At 33.2% G+C, this 19,103-nt stretch overlaps 1 protein-coding gene across 4 annotated transcripts in view; it reads right to left on the bottom strand.

The window, feature by feature from the left end:
- Positions 1 to 19,103, bottom strand: part of BRINP3 (BMP/retinoic acid inducible neural specific 3) — a 414,132-nt gene that overhangs the window by 363,640 nt on the left and 31,389 nt on the right. The window contains exon 2 of one of the 4 annotated variants that reach the window (XM_029935643.1): positions 1,090 to 1,156. The exons of the other annotated variants lie outside the window; for them this stretch is intronic. Within the exon in view, the coding sequence (XP_029791503.1) occupies positions 1,090 to 1,130 (41 nt within the window). The 5' untranslated portion in view covers positions 1,131 to 1,156. The remainder of the gene's footprint in view (positions 1 to 1,089; positions 1,157 to 19,103) is intronic. 4 annotated transcript variants of the gene reach the window in all.

Raw genomic sequence — 19,103 nt, 5'->3', positions numbered from 1 at the left:
TTTTGTTTCTGCTTGTGTATGTGTGGGTGTGTAGTGTGTGCTAAGAACATTTAACACGAAGTCTATCTTCTTAACAAATTTTGAAGAGCACATTGTTGCACTATTGTTAACTATAGGCACTACATAGTACAGATTTCTAGAACTTACTCATCTTGCATAACCAAAAACTTATGCAAGTTGAGTAACAACTCCCCATTCTTCCCATCCTCCGGTTCCTGACAGTCACTATGGTAATCTCTCCTTCTATGAGTTTGATTATTTTAGATATCTCATAAAAGTGAAATCATGCAGTATTTGCCCTTCTGTAATTGACTTAATGTAGCATAATGTCCTCCACGTTGTTCCAAATGACAAGAGTTTCTACTTTAAAAAAAAAATTCTTATTTAGTTATTTTGAAAGAAAGAGAGCATGAGTCAGCAATAAACAGGGAGAGGGGAGAATCCTAAGCAGGCTCCATGCCCAGTGTGGAGCCGGATGTGGGGCTCATCGTGGGGCTTGATCTCAAGACTATGAGATCATGACTGGAGCAGAAATCAAGAGTCAGACATTTAACTGTCTGAGCCACACGAGTGCCCAAGATTTTCATCTTGATTAAGTCTGAAGATCACTCCATTGTGTGTACATAGCACATTTTCTTTACCCATTCATCTGTCAACATACACATGAGTTATTTCCATATCATGGTTATTATAAAGAGTGCTGGAATAACACAGAAGTGCAGACATGGTGTTCTTTTCTGTATAATATATCCTTGAATTTTAACTTTGGAATAGTTAACAGAAGGGTTTGGAAATCAGTTTGCTCTTAAGGATTTTAATTAGAGTGATAACATAATCAGAACTGTGACTAAGAAACACTCATACCATATCTAATATGATAGCCTCCAAATATAGAAGCATTCATTAAAGAGATGAAAGAGAGTTAAGGCAAGAAGCTCTAAGAGTTATAAGAGAAACAGGAGGAAAGCCAAGTGCCTACAACTATAGACTAAGCAGAAATGAGTTTAGACCTTGAGATGCGGTCAAGAGGAACATATGATAGGTTGACAAGGTGCCAATAACAATCATAATTATAGAAACATGACTTACTTTATGTCAGGCACCACACTAAGTGCTCTCTGGACATGCATTATTTAGCGGAATCCTCATATAAAACCTGTAAGGTAAATACTATCATTACCTGCATTTTACAGATGATGATACAGATAATTAGAGACTTTAAGTGCCTTGTTCAAGGTTACAAGTTATTGAATTGACAAGACCATAATTCAAACCTAGGCCATGCTTTTTAATTATTATTCTATTTAGCTACTCCCATACTGTCACTAAATTGAGAAGAGTTCAGTGGATCTAGTAATTAAGAGATCACTCTTTCTTAATTAAAACCAATAGGTTTTGTGAAATGCAAAAGGATAAAATACCAAATCTATTTTCCTCTCTAGACATTTTAGTTAAAATACTTCTTTTAACAGTTTTTATCTTGTATGGAATTTTTAGAAACAGTACTTCAGTTTCAGAATGTCACCTTTACTTCTTTAACATGAAAGTTAAGTAAAGATACGGAAGAGTCAAAGTCATGAACCAATGGTTTTCAGGAAACAGATTATAAGATTTGTAAACTCACTCATAATAAAGACAAACAAGTTTAAGTATCACTTTAACCCATAAGGCCACTGGAAGCAATCAATATCAAATTTCACATTTGTATAACTCTTCTTTGAACACTGCCATTTATAAGCATTTATTGTACAGATATGTTGTGATGCATGTGAACAGAGACATATGTGCAAAGATATATTTTGTATCAGTATAGATTGTAAATAATTTGAATATCAACACCAGAGCAAGGGTTTGATAAATTGTGTGGGAATAAGTCAAGCAGTACAAAAACATGGTAGGTTTAGATGTACTAAAACTTTATCTGTAATAAAAAGATGAGAATTAGTGCATTGAAGTTACAAGTAGGATGGACACTTTTCACCATATTTTCTATTGTGCTGTTTAAATTTGTACTGTGTTTATTTATTCTTGCATATATGTTTAACTGTAACAATGTATTTGAAGAACGTGTAATTAATTTTAATTATGTCTAACTGTTTTAAAGGGCAATGTTAGTAATGTGCATTTGCATATGTTAAATATATATTTAAGGAACAATACAACAAAATTCTTGACACGTAAGATTCTAGAAGTCTTTTATATCAGTATGTACTTTCTTATTGTTTGGAAGTTTAAGGCACATTTCTAATAAAATCTGACTTCACTTTAGGTCAATTTCTGATGGCTGTGTTGATCACCAAATATAGATGTTTACTTTAAATTTTACTTTTATCAGAGGTTATGTGAATCATAGAAAACAGATCTTCAAACACCACCAGTCAGTTTTGTTTTTTTGTTTCTCTTCCAAGTTTTTATTTAAATTCCAGTTAGATAACATGCAGTGTAATACTAGCTTCAGGTTTAGGATTTGTGATTCATCACTTACATACAACACCCAGTGCCCTTCACAGGTGTCCTCCTTAATCCCCATCACCCATTTAACCCATCCCTCTCCCCATGTCCCTCTAGCAGCCTTTGGTTTGTTCTCTATAGTTAGGAGCTCCTTTATGGTATGACTCTCTTTTTCTTCACCTATGGTCATCTGTCTTGTTCCTTCAATTCCACATATGCGTGAAATCATTATTAGTCACTTTGCCAGCAATCTTATTTAAGAGTGAGAAAGAAATATTCCTCCTGTGACCTAAACAGAAAACAATGGCAGAGAGCTAAGTTCCATTACTGCCTGTTATGGTTACTATTTACTCTTAAAAACAAGGTAGAAACCCAGTCACGGGATCTGAATATGTGTAGTTCAAGTTGAACTAGAAAAAGAGGGGATAAAGGCTCAGCCCTATAATGCAGAGCTGCACTTACATATATACATACATACATATATATATATATACGCACATTACATATATACACACATATATGTGTATACATTACATATATATACATATATGTATGCATATATATGTATACATATATGCATTTTTGGGATTGGGCTAAGATTTATACAAAGGGCTGACTGTGCCTACTACAGATGATAAAGGTCAAAAGGTCTTAATTTTGAGGAAAGGAGAAAAGCAGAAATAGAATATCATATCTAAATACACACCTAAAATATAATTAAATTTTATGTATGTTTTTTTTATCTAGACTTTGCAACTTGAACCATTAAAAGGGAAAATTTCCAATTCTCAATGACATTTAAAGATCATCAGATACAAAACAGTGATGGCATAGCACATTTTCTTCTTAGTGTGGAATGCTGAAGTATTGACAGAAAGCCATAATTTAGCTTTATGAAGCAAGGAATTCAATTGCTGTGGTTCTCACTGTTGGAGCCAATCTATAAAATGAAACAGTTCAATCCCACTGTATAATTTATAAGAAATCAAATTAATGGTGCTGTAAACTACTCAAATATGTTTATCCTGTCCAAATGATAATTGTACAAGACTTTTTTCTCAGAAAACTTATTCCTGAGTCCTATGTCTGATAGAACTACAAGATAATGGGATAATTACTAGAAGGTCTCAGGAAATAGCAAATTTATGACATTATGTAGGTATGTCTATCCCTTTAGCTAAAATGTTAGTTTAAGCATCCATGTCTAAAAGTGCAATGCACTTCTGAATTTCATAAACATTATTAAGTTTAAATTATTTTTATTTTATTCTTTTTTTTGAGAGACAGAGAGAGGCAGCATAAGCAGGGGAGGGGCAGAGAGAGAGGGAGACACAGAACTGGAAGCAGGCTCCAGGCTCTGAGCTAGCTGTCAGCCCAGAGCCTGACGCGGGGCTCGAACCCACGCATCGTGGGATCATGACCTGAGCAGAAACCGAAAGCCAGACGCTTAACCGACTGAGCCACCCAGGTGCCCCTATTAAGTTTAAATTAAAATATATATTGAATTATTCAAAAATTTTGTTTAAGTAGTACATATAGTGAGACTGTTGTTTAATTAATTAATCTTATTTTATTTTATTTAAATTTTATTTATTTTTGAGAGATAGAGAGAAAAAGCAGGAGGAGTAGAAAGAGAGGGAAAGAGAGAGAGAATCCCGAGTAGACTTCACACTGTCTAAGCAGAGCCTGATGGATGGATCGAATTCACAAACTGTGAGACCATGACCGGAGACAAACCCAAGAGTTGGACACTTCCCCAACTGAGCCACCCAGGCACCTCTAAATAATTCACTTTAAATGCCTTTGATATTCCATGTGCAAAGGTTGCACTCAAATATTTATATATGTGTATTATATATATTGTCCAAGAGATTATTTCATACAGAAATTTTATTTTGGAAATGTTATTACTTCTTACTTAAAAATAATTATATTCATAAATTACTTAACTGAAAAAGATGAGGATTTCATTTTCCATGGAAAAAATCTCACAGGAAAATGAATGCATTCATACCAATATATTCTACACATAAACCACAGTTTCTTTTAGTAATTTCCTACTGCAGAACTGTATTTGTTTTTCTGTCATATTATGCATATCAAATTAATACTGATCCATAGCATAATGCATTTTTTTCCAAAATATCTTTTGAAAGCTTACCTGCACTTGCTGAAAGAATCAAAAAAAATAATAATTCTCACGTCAACCCATGAGCTCTAATGGACATTAAAAATGGGCATTTTTAGTATAAAATAAGAACCAAATAATGGTATTAAGAAGAATGTGCTAAAGGTAAGAGCAGAACACAGTAACAAATGTACAGACAAATGGGAAGAGTGATGTACTGGAAAGAATCACAAATATATAAATCTCAGCAGTTTCCTATAAAACACCAGCCTTCATGCACATCTTACTACTGCACTCATTCACATGCAAGTCCAATTATGCCCTACTTAACATGGCTTTCCTACTTAAAAAGGCCAGAAATCAGGTGTCTTCACCACAATATTAAAGCCACGGAATTTTACTGCAATCGGAAACAATGGAATATCCAGCTTTGCTCTGGTGTGCTTGCACCAACCCTAGGGTGAACCATTCCAGACCTAAAGATCCCAAAATCTATATAGCCAACCTTCCCTAAAAGGACAATAATCCTGTGACCTTCCTAGATAAAAATTACCAGGACTGTATTGGATGAATTTATTCAAATTAAATCATCATACCTAAAAACAAAAACAAAAAAAAGAAGATCCAAATATGTCCCTTAACACGTTTGAATTATAAATGCCAGGTATGTGATACATAATAGTGCTTAATAATTCACTTAAAAACCATGTTCTTGAAACTGTGTTTCTAAATAAAATTATTTGAATAATTCACTTCATGCAATATAACAAAAACATTAAATATAGAAAAATATGTTCGTTTGAAAATAGTTTCAGGCAAAGAGCCTCATGGCAGGTGGCTCAATTGTTCATGGCTGAAAATAAGCACATGCCTTCGGGTGAGCTACAGACAGTCAGCTCCATCTGGTAAAAGCTCTTCTTGTATTTTTATTGTGTTTATTGAGCATATATTATGTGCAAGACCCTGTGTTACATGCCAGAGTGATGGTAATAAATAAAATGTAACGTTTTCTCTCAGGGAGCTGATATTCTCAGGTAATTGTCAGACAATCAGGTAATTACAATATAAGATATGTAAGTCTTACCATGTCTACCATTTTAATGAAGACAAACTTCACCTAAGTGAGAACTGATTACAGCATTTGGTATAATCAGTATTGTTTAAAGTGGCTATGTGTTTTTATAGAGTTTTTCATATTATTAAGGTTTTATTAAAAACATTAAATGATTTCATTGTTTCTTCAACAAAATGCCACGATGACACATTCTGTGTCAAAATACCCGGACTCAATTCCTTTGTCTCCCAAATAGATACAAATGATTTAATCTTTCAGAACTTTCTTTTGGCCTTCTCCAATAAAACCATAGACTTCTCAGACAGAACCGTCTCTATGCAGTTTACTGTCTATATTAACATCTTCATCAGCATAACTTTATAATTCCAGGAAATGTTTATGTAGGAAAATAAATTTCAAACACCTTTATTGTTCACTACAGGATCTTCCTGATAGACATATAGACTCTTTAAAACAAAGCAAATAATAGTTTATTGCCAATACTCTTTCAATCCCAGGCCTCAAAATCCATCTTTTGCTCCATTCAGTAGTCCTCAAGTGTTACATCGAGGATCCTTATCCAAACCTAATTAAGCCTCACACTACCCATCTTGATGGACCAACATAGACAACACTGTGAAATCTTAGAATTGTTCTAACTTTACCTTCTCCTCTCTGAGACACTATTGAGTTTCTGTCATGGAAATGGTGGCAGTGATAATAAAATTGGCTTTGTCTTATCAACAAGTTATTCTGATAATACTTTGGGAAGCCAGAATTCAACATCATTATTATTTAATTTTATAATTATATTTTAAAGTATTTAATGACTTCTTAATACACATTTTAACTATTTAAAATTATGTGGAAATGTAACTAACTCATTTAATTTTATGTTTATAGAATTGTAGACAATAAAATATATTCATGATACATGAATATTTTAAAGACTAATGTTCCACAGAATATTGTTATAAACTTCTCCTTGTAAGATACGTAGTGAAACTACAAAAGTAATGCTAAAATAAATATTAATACAGAGGCTATTTTGCAAAATCCTATCCTTCATCATACAAGATTTCACAGTAAAATAAAAAACGTAAAGGGAGAAGCTTTCAAATCAATAATCCCTAAGATCTCTTCCAAGTGCAAGAGTCACTGTAGAATCACTCTTTGATAATTGTATATTATTAAATACAACCTTTAAATGTCTTGACAAAAAATTATAAAAGTAACTAAAGTACTGTGGTTTTGTTATAAAACAATGTACATGAGAACCCTAAACATTATTTTATTGCAATTGTGCTGCTTTTTATTTTTTATTTTATTTTTTTAAATTAATAGTTTATTACCAAGTTGGTTTCCATATAACCCCCAGTGCTCTTCCCCACAGTGCCCACCAGATGACCTATCAACAGTACTGTCTCCTATGCTGTCTCTCTTTCTTCCTCTCACTCATCACCCCTATCTGGATGCAAACTGCGCTAAAATCAAGACCACACGGGTCTGTATTATTCTATATTAACAAGATTTTCAGAATTACCTTATCAAAATGACATACTTCCTGACTTTGGGGAAAACTACATTTTACCAATGGAACATCATTGTTAGGTTAAACTGGCAATTTATGTTGAGGTTGAGGGCTTTTTTTTTAAAGAATTTTTTTAAGTTTGTTTATTTACTTATATATTTATTGAGAGATCAGGCATAAGTGGGGGAGAGGCAGAGAGGCAGAGAGAGAGAATGTCAGCACAGAGCTTGTCAGGGCCCTGAAACTCAGGAATTCTGAGATCATGACCTGAGTTGAAACCAAGGCACCCAGAGGTTGAGGGCTCTTTCCTTGAAATCCCCTAAGTACCTTAAGATGTAGAGACACTGGGGCACCTGGGTGGCTCAGTCGGTTAAGCCTCCGACTTTGGCTCAGGTCAGATCTCACGTTCGTGGGTTCGAGCCCCGCATCAGGCTCTGTGCTGACAGCTAGCTCAGAGCCTGGAGCCTGCTTCCGGTTCTGTGTTTCCTTCTCTCTCTCTCTGCACTTCTCCCTCTCATGCTCTGTCTCTCTTTGTATCAAAATAAATAAAACATTAAAAAAAAAGATGTAGAGACACTGGAATGATTTTCACAAAGGTATTACATTTGAAAATACTGGTATATCCTAAATCCAATGCCATAGTGATTTGTGAATAACAATTTTATTTGGGCTATGGCCTGGGTCAAAGAGCCCCTGAAAAGAACACTGGGCAGCTGGGTGGCTCAGATTTCACAGGATCCGCGAAATCTCAGATTCCAGGAGCAACTCCTCTGGTTATTTTAAAGTTTACCTATACTCATGTTTGCCCCCTGGTTGCTTATGGCAGAGTAAAACTGACCAGATCGCTTCTGATTCGATATCACTCCTTCTATCTACTCTGGGGTTTTTTCTTCCAAATTTTTGTTTAAACTCCAATTAGTTAATATGCAGTGCAGTGGCTTCAGGTATAGGTTTTAGGAATTCATCACTTACCTACAACACCCAGTGTCCTCACAAGTGCCTTCCTTCATACCCACCACCTATTTACCCCCTGCCCTCCTCCCTCCCGTAGCCCTCAGTTTCTTTTCCATAGTTAAGTCTCTTTTACGGTTCGACTCTCTTTTTCCCCACTCTGTTCATCTGTTTTGTTTCTTAAATTCTACATGTGAGTGAAAGCATATGGCATTTGTCTTTCTCTGACTTAGTTTGCTTAGCATAATACTCCATCCATCTACTCTGTTTAAAGGTATCATTTTCACAACTATGTGTATGTGTGGGAGATGGGACAGAGAGGAAGGGAACACAAGTGAGTATGTTTCTTCCCTTCGGGCTCTGAAATAATTCAGAGCAACAGACATGGTGAAAGTGATTTGGCCTACATTCTACCCTCCACTATCCCTGGGGGTGTGGGGGGGCTATATTGCTCATAAGTAGGTATAACGCTCACAGGAATATATAATAAAGAAGAAATGAAGAGTATTTCACCTGAAATTGAATATAAATTAATATATTAACATAAAGTGTTTTTATATAATCCTAGTATCCTAATGTGGTTTCAGTTTTCCATTTTAATTTTTTTGAGGTTTAAAATAGCACAAGCATAGCATAAGACTTTCATATTTTATGAAATAAGTCAGGTGTTAGAAACGAGATCACGAGGGCAGCACCCATTAGTGACTACAGTTAATGCTGCTGTATTGCATATAGGGAGGTTCCCAGAGGGTCGAACTTGAGAGTCTTAATCACAAGAAAATAAAATTTTGTGACTGTATGGCAACAGATGTTGACTGGACTTATTGTGGTGATCATTTTGCAATGTATACAAATACGAAACTATTATGTTGTATACCTAAAACTAACATAATATTACATGTTATTAGACATCATTTTTAAAAGAGTTTATTACAAAGCAGGAAAAATACCAGTTCATTATTATTTTCATAATAAGGTCTGTGTTTGTGTGTGTGTGTGTTTTGAAAAAGTTAATGGTAAAAAGGTGTTGCGGTGTGTGATGATCTATTTTACTAGGGTTACTAAGGCCACAAACAGAAGGCGGATAACTTGGTAAACCTGATGGCTAAATAGTAAAGCTCAACAGTGAACAGCTAAGGAAAAGACTGAAGTATGAGCATATTACCAGAAATAGAGATAGAGAATCTCAGTCTTCACAAGATATAATATTAACGTCATATTCTATAGACAATGATCCTGTTTCCTCCAACAATGCAACTGGAGTCCATAATTAAGGGCATAAGATGTTAAGTTCCGGTGACAAGGGCACATTTTTTTATTGTCCCTTTGAATTTGTTTCCCATTGGTGAAAGAAAAGAATACTCATAATGCTTTAGTTTTTCTTTTCTTCAGAAAAATACTTTGAATAACTGCTTTGATCGAAAATATACTAATAAAACATTCAAAAATCTTACTGGATGACATTTCTTCAAGCAGATACCAAACAGCATGTTTTTGAAAGCTACAAAATATATAAAATGCAATTAGTGAAATTTAGAGTTTGAAAATAGGAAGAAACTATTTGGAATTATTATAAAGTAAAAAAGAAATCTATTCATATAACTTTCTAAAATCAAATTATCAGGGCAGGGTCAACAGTGGAAGTCTCTTTGCCAGCCAATAGATTTAATTTTTTATTCACATATTTTACATTACTTAAATTTCTTTCTTTCTTTCTTTTTCTTTCTTTCTTTCTTTCTTTCTTTCTTTCTTTCTTTCTTTCTTTCTTTCTTTCTTCTTTCTTTCTTTCTCTTTTCTCTTTCTTTCTTTTTTATTTTATTTTAGAGAGAGAGGGAGAGTGGGGTCCAGAGGGCCAGAGAGAGAGAGAGAGTGAGTGAGACAGAGAGAGAGAGAGAGAGAGAGAGAGAGAGACTTGCAAGCAGCCTCCGTGTTCGGCGTGGAGCCCTATGTGGGACTCCATCCCATGACCTTGGTATCATGACCTGACCTGAAATCAAGAGTCATATGTTCAGTGACTGAGCCACCCAGATGCCCCTCTCATTCTCCTTTCAAAAACAATTAAGATTGTTTATCTTGAAAAATTATAGTTAAATTTTAGAAATTATTTTCTAACAAAATCTGAGATCTCTATATTCAGACACAGTGCTCACTAAGTAAAATTTGTTAAATCAAAAACCTATATCCAAAACAAATTCAAACATTAATCCTAAAGAAAAAATATGCAACCAGTTCCATGGCAATCCCCATTTACATATAATTTCTATATGCACTTATAATGCCCTAAATAATTATTAACATTATAAAATAACTTCTGTTAGAAAAAAGACAAGTGAGAACTTTGCCTCAAATGAACCTCAAAGTGAGGAAGAAACTTACAGAATTTTCTGTCATTGCTATTTATTAAATGAGGATTCAGAAGCACAGAGGGTTATATATAATTTTAGAGGTTTACACAAAAAGTGAATGATAGGCAGTGGCCTGAGACTTTAGTTCTATAAAGTCAATTCATTTTCTCTCTATCCTACCATGAGTTGACTTTGCCTTTCCATTAATATAGTGGAATTAAATTAACATAATGTCAAAAATTTGGGCTCCTTGGTGCCTCAGTCAGTTAAGCTTCTTACCAGATCAGGTCAAGATCTCACAGTTTGTGAGTTTGAGCCCTGCATCGGGCTCTATGCTGACAGCTCAGAACCTGGAACTCCTTCAGATTCTGTGTCTCCCTCTATTTTCAGCCCCTCCCCACTTGTGCTGTCTCTCTCTCTCATAAATAAACTTCAAAAAGCTTTTTAAAATATGTCAAAAATGAGTAATTCCTTAAGGTAAAGATCAACTAAAAAAAGATTAGAATAAAAAAAAAACTTTTCAATAGAGCACGAGAATTATAAGGTCACAACCTAAAAAAAAAAAAGAACTTATGAATATAATTTCAACATTTAAAATGCAAAAAGAGGGGCACCTGGTGGCTCTGTTGGTTGAGCCGTCGAGCCTGGATTTCGGCCTCAGATCCCAGTGTTGTGGGTTCAAGCCTCGCATTGGGTTTCACACTGAGAATAGAGCTAGCAATGTAATATATGAATATTTGCATCAAGTGCAAAAATAAAATAAAAAATAGTGTCATATCTGCCCAGGTCAGGTAGGTTTTCAAGTCATGTGTGCAAAGAGAGAATGGTTCATTTTCAGAGCTTTGAGATTTTGAAATTGTGGATAAAGGGCTTTAAAGGTTTACAAAAAGTTGAAAAGTATCTAGTTGTGAGAGGGTTTCTCATGATGTGACTGAGAGGTCTATTTTTACCCTTACTCAGCTAAAATTATCAGCAATGCAAATGAATACATAGGAGACTTTTTTCCCAATGTGCAGATTTAAAATAAAACAAGGTGTCAGATTATAATGTTCAAAAACAGAACATTTTTTACAGATCTGTCAGATGGTTAACAGTGTTTTATATTACATTATATGAGATATGAACACACATATCAAACAATGACACACAAAAAGCATGCAATAGATCCAAAATGATTTGAGTAGATGGGTTCTAAGGGCATTTTTGTATCCTCAAAATCTTTAAGTTTATATTAAAAAATATCACTTCTGAAAAGGTAATTCAAAAAAAAATCTCTGTTTTTTATAACAAAGAAAAGTATATTTATGTGTGACGAATTTACTGGTAACTGAAAAATCACTCTTCATATAATAGTTAATCTTTAGAGATACATTTTGTGAGGAAATACTTCGTACAGTTTAATGGGAATGTTTCTTTAAATATAATTTTCTATTATGTTTTGCACTATAGTCGCGCATGCCTTTAAGACTAGATAGCACACTAGACTGCGGCAAAACAGCCTTCGCTAATTTCAGGCTGGCAGGAGAGATAGTTTAATTAGTGAGCTGCTAATATCTATTTAAGTGAGCAGTCTGGGAAATGTCTTCTAGTAAAAGGACAGGTAAATGCATGGTAAGGCCATTCTCTTTGATTCTTTTCACTTGTGTCAAAAAGGAAGCGAACAGGTAGCCTGGGCATGTATGAAAAGCAGAAGAAATTACTTTAAAAAAGGGAAGACTGATGCAAAAAGTAATCCTATGTCTGCAGAATGTGTGTGTGTGTGTGTGTGTGCGCGCGCGCGCGCATGTGTGTGTGTGTGTGTGTGTGTGTGTGTGTGTATTTGTCCCTTGAACAATGGGAGGGTTAGGGGCACTGACCCCCTGCAGAGATAAAAATCTGTGTACAACTTTTGACTTTTCCAAAACTTAACTCCTAATAAGTAGTGTACTCTTGGCTGGAAGCCTTACCTTAACATAAACAGGTGATAAGCAAATATTTTGATTGTTATATGTATTCTATACTGTATTCTAAAATATAGTAAGCTAAAGAAAAGAGTTATTAAGGGAATCACAAGAGAAATTACATTTATAGTATTCTATTGTATTTATTGGAAAAAATTCTTCACAGAGGTGGAACTGCACATTTCAAATCCATCTTATTAAAGGCTAATTATACTTTCAAATGTTGTGGAATCTTCTGTTTCTAGCAATAAGACATTCAGATAATTTTTTAATAATTCTTTAATAGTAACTGAAGAGCACAAAAATGTCTTTTTTGACTCAAGACTATTAGCTTTTATACTTAAATATACTTAATAAATAGTGTGATTTTTATATTGTCTTTGTTTACTAGAATATTTAGAGAAATAGACAAAAGGGCAATTAAGAACGTAGGGGTGAAGGACCTGAATAGGCATTTTTCCAAAGAAGACATACAGATGGCCAAGAGACACGTGAAAAGTTTGGCATCACTAATCATTGGGGAAATGCAGATAAAAACCATAGTGAGTTACCATCACCTCATACCAGTCAGAATGGCTAGTATCAAAAAGAAAACAAACGTCAGTGTTAGTGAGAATATGGAGAAAAGGAAACCTTCATGCTCTGTTGGTAAGAATGTAAAATGACGCAGCCACTGTAGAAAACAGTATGGAGGTTCCTCAAAAAATTAAAAATAGAACTACCATATGATCCATCAATTCTACTTCTGGATATTTACCCAAAGGAAATGAAAACACTAATTCAAAATGATATACACACCCCTATGTTTACTGCAAGATTATTTACAATAGCCAAGATATGGAGCAACCTAAGTGTCCATCAAAAGATGAATGGACAAAGATGTCAACACATACAAGGGAATATTACTCAGCCATAAAAATGAAATACTGCCATTTGTGACAACATGAATGGCCCTCAGGGGCATTATTCTAAGTTAAATAAGTCTAACAGAAAAAAGCAAATGCCACATGATTTCATTCATATGTGAAATCCAAAAATCAACCCAAACAAGCAGACAAACCAACAAAACCAGAAAGATTCATACATAAAGAACAAACAGACAGTTTGTTTTCCACAGAGAAGGGGGAATGGGGCAATGAGTAAAATAGGTGACGTGGATTAAGAATTACAAACTTCCAGTTATAATATAAATACATCAAGGGGATGAAAAGTACAACGTAAGGAATACATTTAATAATATTATAATAACTCTGTATGTTGACAGTTGGTAACTACATTTACTGTGGTGCTTATTTTATAAAATATAGAATTGTAGAAATCACTATTTTGCATACATGAAACTAACACAATATTGTATGTCCATTATACTTCAGCAAAAAGTGTATATATGAACACTCTTTGTGTCCTTTTTTTTTCAACCAAATTTGTTGAATATCTACATATTATCATATGCCACTTGTGTCTGAGAGGCAAATTTCATGGTTAAATACTACTAATTAGTTGATGGCAAGACTCTTCTCTAAGCTGTATGAATTTTATTGGATAATTCTTACATTCTAAGACAAATTATGGGATTATGATTTTAATTGAAAGTAATGAGAAAATAAGGAATTTATAGGAAAGTAATCTCAAAAAATTAAAATATGCTACTTCTATAAAAGAATGTCTAATTATATAGGTTAATTACATGAAGGCTATTAGAAACTACAAGTACTCAGTAAAAATTTTGGCTTTAACTTACAAAGTACAATATGCTAGGGCAGGTCTCATCTTTTACCATGATTCACATTATATGCTTATTAAAGTCAAAGAGATAATATCCTAAACTTAACCTTCTGACCAATATTTTAAAAGTTGGATTTTTAATATTTCAATTAGATGGAAATTACTTTAATTATTTTATGTTAAAGCAGGAAAATGCATAATAATAAACGTTATTTAGGACCTATTCTTACTTACAATGAAAGATATAATGCAAATAACTTCTTTAAAGAGCAGTCCATTTAAATAGGCACAATACAAACATAGTCAAGAAAAAAGACAAGGAAATCTTTCAAAAAGGATTATTATTACTCAGCTTTTCCCCCTCAATTTTTAAGCATTGCATTTTTTGAATAACACTTGATTTAAAAATACATATTAACGATTCTAAAGACCCAGAACAGTGACATCGATAGAAAACAACACTGAGAGTTTTGGCAGTTCTGTTTAGAAGAAGACCACAGAGATAATGGCAGTGAAGAATTATAATGTTTGCTAAGGTGGAACTAGAGAGAGGGCAAAATAATCAAATATATTTGAATTCCAAAAAATCATAATTGCTATTTCTTCTTCTGTAAATAATTGTGTAAACTGGTAGTCCTGTTCATTTTTTATTTGAATAGCAACAAATATGAATGTACTATCAAACTAAACATTTTACTTACATATTAAATAAATAATGATAAAGTATGTCTTTTATTTACAATCATGAGATTGTATACAATCTCCATTAAGAACTGTCTTTTCTAAAAGTTCATTATAATTCCTAAACCCTTGAATTAATATTTTTATTTTATTCTTTACTAAAAGTTTCCAGATGTCAGCTAGGGAACACAAAGTATGAATTCATAAGTGTATTATATTGTGAATTAGAATTTAATAATAAAATTTTCAATTTACTATATGGTTTAATCTTAAAGTTAAAGATATAACTAAATGGAGTTGTTAAATAAATATCAAGTATCAATAACATTTAGTTTATTTATGTATAAAGTCACTATCTGGAATACTCCCCCTAATTTGTCACTGCACTGCAAAGTGCACCAGACAAATGGAATGATTTAGAGAAAGTCAACCAATTGGAAAAAATAGCTTCCTTCCACTATAGCCTCTTCAATAAAACATAAAGAAACAGAAAAGAATTGGAGGGTTGGGTAAAGGGAAAATTATTATAAATTTGATGTTTAAGCTTGCATAAACATGGAGGAATATGGAAGATTCTTAGGTATTATGTTTTAAAAGTGTTTATAAATGACTTTTGCAAAATACAGGATACATATAGAAAAATTAACCACAGTTGATTTTTTTTATTTAATACTCATCTATTTGTTCTCTTATTTTTTCATTTTCCAGTTTTTGGATTACAGGCATCTAATTTTATAACTCAAAGGAAATTTAGAGGTCTAGTGCACTCTTAATTTTACAAAAAAGGATACTGAGGTGTGAGAAATTAATTTATAAATTGGTGGTGGCACAATTGGTAAGTGACAAAGAAAACAATTCATGTCTCCCCGCTTAAGAGTCCAGAAGGGATCTCTTCAATGGCATGAGCTATGGCTTTGAACTCAAGCAGCCCCAAATATAAAGCTTATGTCTTTGATAGGAGAGCAACTGGTTAGCTCCAGGAAGATAAAGATGGATAGAAATACAGAAATACAGAAAGGAAACACAATATGGAATATAAGAAGGGGTACATGGGTGGCTCAGTCAGTTAAGCATCTGACTCCTAATTTCAGCTTAGGTCATTATCCAATGGTTCATGAGTTCAAGCCCAATGTCAGGCTCTATGCTGACAGTGCAGAGCCTGCTTGGTATTCTTGCTCTCCCTCTCTCTCTCTCTGCCCCTCCCCTGTTTTGTTTACTGGAGTAAACAAAAGGACAATATCTTATGTTCTTATTTGTTAATCTGCAAAATAGAAATCCTTTATTAGGGTTGTTTGGGGGATTAAAGTCACATGTGAAAGCACAATCACATAATGAAAACAAAATATTTAGATCCATCTCTTTCTTTTTCCTTGTCTATACTTTATGCATGTTCCATAAAACATTGTTGAATCATTTTATATTTCTTTGTGACATAAAGTTGTCTTAATATAATTATTTTTGAAAATAGGTATGAAGATTCAGAGAGTATATGAATTTTTTAAACATTTTAACCTTTTATTTAAATAATCCTGATTAGCATTAATAATTTCATTGTTAACTATCTGGAAGTTGTTTTTCAAGTTTGTATCATCTTAATGTTTTTAATGATATTAAGTATCTTTCTGATCACAAAATTACAAATACTTATTATAGAAAATGTAAGAAAAATGTACAAAATTTTCCAACAAGCGATAAAGCAGACACTTAGATACATTTACTTGTGGTCTTTATGCTATGCATGTATATATTTTTAAAAAGTAAAATCATAAAGAAATAATTTGAGCCCTATTTTCTGTTTTTGAGTTTTTGAATTTCTTGTTTTAATAAGATTGTGTTTAATCTTATTAAAACAAAGTTGTTTAATAATTTGTGTTAATTAATTTTATTTAAATTTAGTTAATTAACATATAATGTAATATTAGTTCAGAAATAGATTTAGTGATTTATTACTTACATATGACACCCAGTGCTAAAAATTTTGTGTGGACTAAAATAAAAATATATATGTAAATTTATAAAATAAATACTATAAATTCCCCATTTTATATGTTTAAAAAGTATATTGCATGTTTAGCATGTATAATTTTATATAGTATACAATTGTACTAAATCCAATATTCAAGTTATCTGCTTTTTTCCACTCCTACACTGCTTTTGTTGTGTGATCTACTTCATCCATGAATAAGAATGGTAGATTAAAATTTCACGTGACAGTTGTTTTTTAAACTCCCTTTAGAAGATCTAGTATAACATATTTTTCCTTAGATAAGATTATGTGAATTATAAGATAATTAATTGATAGACTTTTTACATTTTATGACCTTTTATGTTAGGTGTAATTTTGTTTTTAGTAAAAGGCGAAAGATTTATGTAATCTGAAGAGAAACCAGTATGTTTTTAGTAACTTTGTTACAAGTAGCATATCCAAATAAATGTTTTAATCAAACACACTAATTATGCTTAGATTTGAAATATATGCATTTGTTACATTACCTATATGTTTGTTGTTTCTACACTTTGTCTTAAGTTATATTTACTATTTCTTTTTTTGACATCTTATATGTTTGTCTTTGTATGTAGCAATAAATTTCATGTCCATATCCTTTTTTTCCACGAATTGTTACCCTTAAGGTTTGTAATAACATTTAAACTTATTCTTTCCAGTTTCTACTTTCAGAATTTAAATAAATATAATTTTTTTCTTAAAATAGCTTTTATATTTCACTCAGTCTATAACAAGGTCAACAGAGCTTATAAACACAGGTGACTTAATCCCTCCCTGCCATGTTAAATATTATGTCTTCCAGGAATTATATGTTAACACTTCCATATAATTTCATAACCATGCTTGTAGTTTTTATGCTTTCTGTGTGTAATGATTTGTAATGTAGATTTTCTTCTTATTGCTGCATTTATTTGCATTATTATATTATTTTACCCAATTCCCATTTCTTTTCAGATCATTTTTCCTTACCAACTTTTCTGTTTTGTAGACTTCACAGTTTCTTACAATCTATTGAGAAGACAAAGTATACATGTATGTAATGCCTGTACATGTGTGTATTGAGGGGGATCATAAACAGGCTATCTTTCCTACTGAGTTGTTTTTGTTGTTGTGATTTATTTATTTGAGCTGGAGAGAGAATGCAAGTAGGACAGGGACAGAGAGAGAGAGAGAGAGAGAGAGAGAGAGAGAGAGAGAATCCCAAGCAGGCTCCATGCTGTCAGCACAGAGTCTGACTTGGAGCTTGATCTCATGAACTGAGAGATCATGACCTGAGCCAAAATCAAGGAATGGACACTTAACCAACTGAGCCACCCACGCACCTGACACTACTCCTTTTTAATTGCACTATTTTATAATCAATTTATGTTTAGCTAGAGTATTTTATATATCAAATATCAGAACGGTGAAATCATCATCTGAGCCAAAATCAAGAGTCAGAACTTGAGTGAGACACCCAGAGCAGAGCTGAGACACCGAGGTGCCCTTCTCCCCTTGAGTTTTTGGGTAATCTCTTTATCCGTTTTGTTCTGCCAGTGTTCTATTTGTTCCTCTCCTCCTTCTGTGAGCATGCTCTACATGGTCTGTGAGCCCCTACAATGTGACAGGCACTCTGTCATGCAGTGAAAACCCAGAGGTGCTATTATTATCTTATTTTATTTACACGGTGTGGAATGGAGAGCTCTCCCAATATGCAGATCCTGCTAAGAGACAGGGTGTGGATCACTTCTTTCCCCACTTGCTCTTTGGTTTCCCGAAAAGCGCACTGATGTGCAGAGGTTTGGGTTTAAATGTCAGTGTGTGGCTATCTTCATTGAATGCAGTAGTTGCCCTGACATTAATTTCTTTGACAGAGTGAACAAAAAGTATCCACAAAAAACTCTATTAATTATATATATTCTCTTCTTATTCCTAATTTACTTCTGAGAATCCTTGTCCTTGACACAACATCATCAAAGCCAGCACTTTTCCTCACAGAGCCACCAGATAGAGCAGATAAAATACACGACAAACAGTTAAATCAGAGTTTAAATAAGCAATGCATTTTTTAGTATATGTAGGTCCCCCATATCATATGGGTCCTACGCAACTGGCAACTCTCTACCTATCATATTATTCTTGGGAACTACCATCTCCACACATGGTAAGAAAGAGAAATCATGTAAGGATTGAATCCCTAAATTCTACACCTAAAATTAATACTATATTGTATGTTAACTAACTGAAATTAACAAAAACTTGAAAAAAAAGAGAGAAATCAATTGCTTATACTCTGATTATATCACAAAACAG

Source organism: Suricata suricatta, chromosome 3, assembly GCF_006229205.1.
Source record: "Suricata suricatta isolate VVHF042 chromosome 3, meerkat_22Aug2017_6uvM2_HiC, whole genome shotgun sequence".
NCBI lineage: Eukaryota > Metazoa > Chordata > Mammalia > Carnivora > Herpestidae > Suricata > Suricata suricatta.
The sequence above is the reverse complement of the archived record's forward strand: the minus strand, read 5'-3'. Positions and strand labels throughout refer to the sequence as shown.